This window comes from Rhopalosiphum maidis, unplaced genomic scaffold, assembly GCF_003676215.2.
Source record: "Rhopalosiphum maidis isolate BTI-1 unplaced genomic scaffold, ASM367621v3 scaffold142, whole genome shotgun sequence".
In the NCBI taxonomy this organism is placed as follows: domain Eukaryota; kingdom Metazoa; phylum Arthropoda; class Insecta; order Hemiptera; family Aphididae; genus Rhopalosiphum; species Rhopalosiphum maidis.
In genome coordinates this window covers 15,218-22,969 of record NW_021014631.1, presented here as the reverse complement: position 1 = coordinate 22,969, position 7,752 = coordinate 15,218, and the positions used below count along the sequence as shown (strand labels likewise).

The 7,752-nt window shown below is 26.0% G+C and overlaps 1 protein-coding gene across 3 annotated transcripts; it reads right to left on the bottom strand.

Moving 5' to 3' along the window:
- Positions 1-40: 40 nt before the first annotated feature.
- Positions 41-4,061, bottom strand: LOC113560272 (cytosolic 5'-nucleotidase 3-like). Of its 3 annotated transcripts, none has more exons than XM_026966040.1 (8): positions 3,868-4,061; positions 3,210-3,314; positions 3,008-3,106; positions 2,857-2,926; positions 1,442-1,664; positions 568-826; positions 385-507; positions 41-293 (listed from the first exon to the last, which is right to left on the bottom strand). In XM_026966040.1, exons 2-8 carry the CDS (start codon positions 3,225-3,227, stop codon positions 153-155), a joined length of 933 nt encoding a protein of 310 aa, XP_026821841.1. In that variant the 5' UTR covers positions 3,228-3,314; positions 3,868-4,061; the 3' UTR covers positions 41-152. The 3 variants fall into 3 exon arrangements, with proteins under 3 accessions (XP_026821841.1, XP_026821840.1, XP_026821838.1); XM_026966039.1 differs by lacking the exon at positions 3,868-4,061 and adding an exon at positions 3,376-3,812; XM_026966037.1 differs by lacking the exon at positions 3,868-4,061 and adding an exon at positions 3,390-3,811.
- Between the last annotated feature and the right edge of the window lie 3,691 nt (positions 4,062-7,752).

The window sequence follows — 7,752 nt, the reverse complement described above, 5'->3', positions numbered from 1 at the left end:
TTATTATTTTAGTTTATTTTCTAAGATAAATGTTATAACAGATTAGTTTCAGTATTTTATATATATAAATGTAAAATGTAAATAAGATACATGTAATTTGATTTTTATCACTATGTAGTATTTAGTAATAGCCACTTTGTTGTCTCTTCATATTATTTTTTATTTGAAGGTTTTGATATGTCTCCAATTACTTCATCCAACACATAATTTAGCAATCCCATTGTTTGATCTTGAACCAAAACTATGTCAAAAGCAAGTTTATATTGTTGCAAATAACCATCTTCATGTTCCAGCTGTAATTAATGTAATATATTATGTTGAAATTTATGTTGAAAAAGAATAGATTAATATATAAATTATACAATATAAAATATATGCTATTACCAAATTGGCATTTAAAAATCCTATACGTAGTACAGTATCGTATTGAATACCACCATCCATATTTGCATCTCCTAACGAATCACCTAAAAGGATAACATTGGATCTTCCATTTAAATGTGTATCCTGAAAAAAAAACAAATTTTAGTTTACTTATAAGCAGTTATTATTTGTAGTTACATTTACATTTTGATGTGTATCAATGTATGCATGTTCATTTTTATTAAATACATGTATGAGTTTTTCTCCTTTAAATCCTTCAATTGTAGATAAACCGTTATTGTCTGTAGACAATTTTAAAAAATTTGATACAACTTTTACATTATCAGTTAACAAATTTTCATGCAATAGTATGAGTTCAACAACATCACCAATGCCAGCGGATAAAACAATAATAGGTATTTTTTTGCAGAATAATTTGTTAAATGCTTCAGTACTACCATCTCTAAAAAATATATACAAATATTATTAAAAATATAAATTTGTAATAGAACATATTATAGGTTTACCTTTTATTTTAATATTGCATATGATATTTATAATTATAAATTATTATACTAGTAATTTAAAGCAAATACAATTTAAAAATCACTATTAAAAAAACAAATAGTATTTTAATGTATACATTTGGTCAAGTATCAATATGTTTAATATTGATTTTAGATTCAAAATGTATGCTATGTAACTGTAAGAATGATTGTCTGAATAAACAAGTTTGTGTAGCATCTAATGTATATAATATTATTCACGTAGGAGAAAATATTTGATTAATATTATACATAAATTAAATAAATTGTTAAATATAACAATGGTTTTGAAAAGAGTAATAATAATACCATAAAACATTCAATTAAACATACACCTATGATTGACGAATTTAGTGAAAATTAAAGATTTTATGCAGTATATTACATGAAACTTAATAGTGAAAAAATATTTCACTAATTATTAATTTTATAAAATATAATACTAAAATCACCATTAAATTTATCAAAAAACAAATTAAAAACTACTTGAGTATCATGAACTATTTTTATTCTAACAAATGATTTATAAATACCTAAGATGAAGGTCAGCTTTCTCAATAGATTTTTTAATATCTTTATACTGAAAACACAAGCCTTTCAACAAAAGTTGACTTTTTTGCCACCATTCTTCAATAAATGGTAACTTTTGTGCGACTGTCATTTGTGTGTTATCTTCAATTGGTCGATATGTTTGTAATAATATTCGGGCTTTTTCTTTGTAATCTTCTGATAAACTGTCACATGATTCAAATACACCTAAAAAATATAAAATTCTAATACATTTTTTACATAATTTTATGAATTAAATTATTTTTAAATTTTCATTAGCTTAATTTATAGCAATGGATTTATACCAATAACATGTAAAAATTATTCATTAGTGGTTAGTATTACTATAAACTACAACTTAAAAACAGGTAAATATTTGATTAAGTGTTTGATCTTTTGTGCATTTTATTTTCAAAACCTTTGAACTATTAACCGATTTATAAACTACCATGTAATTTATGATTAAAATATATGCATTTAAATAAAGATCAAATAGTAATAGTATTTAAATTTTGTTTTTTTTTCATTATGTCATTATTGTGTAACAATAAGATATTATTTATGGTTTTGTTTATATATGACATAGTTTAAATAAACAATAAAATATTACTTAAATAATATGAAATTATTATTTAAAAAAAGTTGGTAAATCTACTAACTATGTACTTCCTGGTTTCTTATATTTTTATTTCCAATATAATATACACAAATAATTTTAACATTTTTAGTGCATTTTCTCGCTTGAAAAAATATGTTTTATATAATATATTGTATAGCAATGAAGGCAAAAATTAGATAAATGCTAACATCATATTAAAATATAATTTACCTAATTATATCTTTTATAATTACAACAAACTGCAGTATAAAATACCTTAAATTATTGCATACATGATTTTACATTTTAAGCTAATCATTTTCAATATTGACAATTATGTTGCTACCTATTGGTTTTTAGAAATAATTTAGAATATTATATTTTAAAAACAGCTTATAGTTGACACCAATAACCAAAAATGTTTTGGTATAATACTTGTATTACATTATTCCAATTTTTAATCGATGTTATCTTAATTTAATTTTTTTTATACATAATTTTTAACATTTATCTAAATGTTCACTTCTTTTAAATAGAGAACAACTAGCATTTCAAAACATTTAATTTAAAATTGAGTAATGTAATTAGAATTTGCAGCAAAATATCAAAATACATATGTTATTTAACATTTATAAACCGAATAACCTCAAAAATGTACTAAAATTCTATCATATCTTGAAAATGTTAGTATAAATTATAAATATTAAGTAAAAAAAAAAAAAGGAAGATAAAAAGCAATTCCAAGTACTTATAAAATTAATTATGAAGGAAATTCAAATAATATATTTGTTTTCAACTTACTAAAACTACTCATTGTTTGTTTGTTGTTGTACTCTGACGTAGATATGGTTCGATCGAAATCTGATATTATCTTGAAATACATTAAGATACACACACAGTAAATACATAGTATTAGTAGTTAGATATATAAAATACTATGAAAGAATGTTACTTGTAATTTATCAGGGCCGTCCGTCACTAGCTGTGCAATCTTTGCGTTGACATCATTTTCACATCGAATGTGAACCGTGGAGCCAAATTTTTGTTTGATCTAGAGAAAAATACAAATATTATATAAAATATAATAATTTATATGTAAGTTTCTTACCTACAACACAGTCAATAAAACTAGATTAAAAATACACATAACGTACCTCTTCAATGAACTTCATGTTTGAGCAGGAACGTGAAATAATAATGAAAGAGTTCGCACAGCACGTATTGTAATCAATTGAATGAACCTCGGGAGCGCTCGACAACTATAACAATTATAATACAATTATAATATTATTATGAGAACAGTACAAGCAATAAATGTACAATGTCCGTCCTACAAAATTAAAATTATGAACTTCGTCAGAACTCCGCTGTGTGAAACCGCGAGGGTGGTGATATTAAGTTGTAGTCAGTGACGAGAAATCGTCAACGATTGACAACAGTCGCGATCGGACGTTCGACAGAAGGATTTTCGGCCTTTGGCAACGACGTTGATATCGGGACCGTCAATGTCTGTTAGGATTTATGAGTGGCCGATAAAAATATTATTGCAATTAAGTACGCTGCAGTAAGAAGTAATCGCAAGACGCGGTAGTCACGTAGTGGAAAAAATGACCGAGCAAATAAAAAATAAAACCATAGAATTAACTATTAAGATTAACACCCGCGGTCACATCATCATCATCCGTCACAATAACGCGGCAACCGGCAGATAAGGCGACGAGATTGTGCCATTGTGGCGATGTGTACCTACGTGGCTATTATCCGGCAATAACAATATTCTAATTCTAATATTTACATAATTACATAATATACCTATGTAAAAATTATAAATTATGATCGTCGTCGTCCTCGTCGCTGTCGCCGCCACCTCCTCCGTACAAAACATACATGTACTGACGTACGGTTATGTGGCAAAAATATGTGAAATTGTCCTGGAGGACGGCATCAATAATCCCAAAAATCAACGAATCCCATTCAAACAATGTAGGTACAGGCGATACAGATTTTATACGTTTAAATACTAAATAATATTGTCCCTTTCTAGAGTTGTCACTAAGAATTTTGGCTATTCGACATTATATTTTTTGATTAATTGCATTTATATGAATATGTAACAGTCGACCGCCGCACTATCCAAATAATAATAAATCGTTATTTTATTAATTGTTGTCAATGTTGCCGTTGTGTCAAAATCAAAATTGTGAATTCCAGTCACCACTTTTTGACATGACATAAATTATTCGAAATTTGTATATTAACAATTATGTGCTTTGGACTTGACGTTAAACTAATATACCTATTTTATCGACACTCAAAATGAACATGGACATGGTTTTTTTTTATTAGTCTCACCAATAAACTCAGTAGATCAGCAATTAAGTCAATTAAGATGCATTTTTAAATTTAGATAAGATATGAATTGTGATCGGTTATAATTTATACCACAGATTAAGATATAGGTAGGTACTTGGTATATGCCGTATATATATTATGTCCTAACTCCTAATCCGTAACCTAGACAAATAATTGTCTTAAAATATACCATAATATTTACATTTTTCGGTATTAAATAACACAATTGATGTCCCGGCGTTTGCAAACGGCAATTTTTCGTGGAGGCCAATTTTGTTTAACAATACCGATAGAACACGGTTGTGTGAAAAGATCTTACTATTCATAGTTATCTTCCTACTCTATGTCGTATCTACAGGAGTACCTACAAGATTACAGCCGTGAAGAAACCAAGTATATGTCTACAGCAGTCAACTATTTATAGGTAGTCTTTATTTAAGGTCTATGAGCATGCCAATTGGCATAATATCTATATAGTTAGGTATTGGCTTTCACTTAAGTATAGGTATTAGTTTTACCTACTTTTTAAGCGAGTCTGTAAAGTCAGAAAATAAATTATTTATACTTTATAGGTACCTATACTATAAAATAAGTAAATACTTAAATTTAAATAGTTATGGTATAATCATGTACGATATAGGTACCCAAATAATCAATAGTTACTCATAATCCATGTATACGTATAAGGTCTAGTGTCGCCTTGTCGGGTTTAATGGTATAAATGTATAATTATATGGTGTATACCTATAATGTCCTACTGTAGTACTGAGTATAATATCCTTATTGGCTAACTAGTAGCTGTTGTATCGTTATCTAATTATCTTCTCTCATTGATTAAGTCAAAGTGTACATGAATTGTGAAATAAATATTGAATATCATTCAATTCACAATTGACAATTAGTACCTACTAGTCTACTGCCTAGTTGCTATTAGATAATACTACGAACTTATTACTACAATAGACTATACACACGACTTAACATTATAAAAAAGATCGCGCGCGGTCACAAGGTTGTAGTATACATAGTTTGTATACTAAAATTATACAAGACTTAAGACTTGAAGGTAAGCAATTCTAAATATTGAATCGTGTTATGATCCATTACTTAAAATAATATTATATACTGGATTATTCATAATTCTATCAAAATGCACAGCAGGTACAGTTTTCCTCATAAAATTTTCTCGAGTATGTAAAAACACTAAAAACTATTATAATATTCATGTTTTTATATTTAATCTTATATTAGTTCATATTACGTCAACAATTTAAAAGCCACACAATTGTAATTAATCAATATACTAGGTATGTAGTATGTACATTAGGTACTTCTGTTTTAACAATTTATTCTCATTACTCGTATAATATTATTATCTATATTGGTATAGATGAATAGTCTATTAATTATTTGTTAATTATATTAAAAATTACTAATATATATATATATATTATGTAAATGTAATTAATATAATATTTTATTCATACATCATACTTATTAATATATTACATTTGTTATATGTATAGGTATCTATAAATGTAGAATGTTAGTCTGGTAGGTATTTAATCATTCTACCAATTATGTGAAACCATGACTCGTGAGTCGTGGGATAGTCTATAATTTCTACTACAAACTTACAAAGAAAGAATGCGTTCGATTGTATCTAAGAAGTTATAGAACCCATTTTAACAAACCTATTAGCCGTATTTGCAAAAAACAATAGATATACGATATACCGCATAGGTAATATATATAATATTATACTATCGCGTTTACACATTATAAATGCGTGTGTGTGTACTTTATGTATACTGTATAGCTATAATTAAAAATAATTATGATTATTATGAATACTAAATATCGACGGTCAGTTGTGAAACGGCCAATAATAGTCGAAACAATCAATTGACTACAATTAACAAATGAATGTCGTACATAAAATATATTTAAAATCAATGATCATTAGTTTCTTAAGTCATTTCTAAAAGAAAAAGGTTAGGTATTCTGTGATATTTTTTTAAGTTCAAAGGAGCATAGTGTGGGTTAATTTTTTAACCATTATTTACCTCCACCGTCCATTTTCCTCCACAAAATAAAGGTTATAGTTATAATTTTCCTCCAAATATTAAAATATTTAGCCCATATTTTAGCCGATATCAGTGTTTTTATGTTTTGTACCAACTATGATAGAAAATAAGAGCAAAGCTAAGATCCAAATGGGTGATGGTAAACTATAACAAAATGAACCTTTTTCTAAAATGTATTACCTATGTCCTATAGGTACCTACTCTTATGTGAACTTTAAAAAAATTATATTTCTTGTTAATTACAAAAAGTAAAATAATTATTCAGCTCTTTTCCTTACAGGTATATTCATTTATTTGCTGACATATCCTTTAATTATAAAAAAATATAATTGTTAATAAAATTCATAAATCGATTTTTTTTTTTTTGTTAATTTACTATTAATTAAATTACTTAAAAATGTAGTTATTTTAAAATTATTATTAGAGGAAATTGGTCAATATTTATTTTTTTTACTTTTCTAGAGAAAAATAGCTACTTACAGCAAATTGTACGATATATAGTTTTTACGTACCATAAACATAGTATTAAGGCCCGAGATACTAAATTTTCAAAACGAATGAGAAATGCGTTTATTTTACTTTATTCCAGGCATATAAAAATATTTTTATATGTGTCATTGCTTATTAATCATTAGAGTCATTAGTATCAAACTATCAATTGTTCTAGTACTAGTACCTAGGCACAATTACTATAAAGAGTATAACGTATATACAATTGCTGTATGGTACAAAAGTTTATGCATTAAAAACTACCGAAATATGCATCATATACTTATGTCCTTTAAAACATTGAAATATATTCTTGAATTAATTTATTCTTAGTTTATATTTATATTTCTTAGTAGGTACTTCAATTATTATTTCAATTTCGTTGAATTGTGTATAATACTTGATTCTAATATTGCTAAAATCGAAAGATTTAAAAATATGTCAAAAAACAAAATTTTGGATTTGAATTTGTATAAGTATAATTGAAATTTGTAGCTGATTTAGAATTTGTTGGTTCATTAAATAAAAACTTGCAGATGCAATGAACTTCCAAACGATAATAATGAGAGCAATATATACATGGATTTTTTATAAAATAAAAAAGTCAAGATATGTAAATATTTATGTTTTTTTTTTTATAAAAAAATACGAATTACTTAACATTAAGTATTTGTTCAGCGTCCATTTTTAAAAATTGAATAATGTAAAAGACAAAAGTACTGAATAGAATAACAAATGAACAAACTATAGTAGCTAATCATTATTATAA

Bases quoted from the DNA above. Each gene is read 5' to 3' on its own strand.
- LOC113560272 (XM_026966040.1), bottom strand. The intron at 2,927-3,007 runs GTAACATTCTTT...ATGTATTTCAAG, and splicing joins ACGGCCCTGATAAATTACAA to ATAATATCAGATTTCGATCG. The intron at 294-384 runs GTAATAGCATAT...CATTAATTACAG, and splicing joins GATTTTTAAATGCCAATTTG to CTGGAACATGAAGATGGTTA.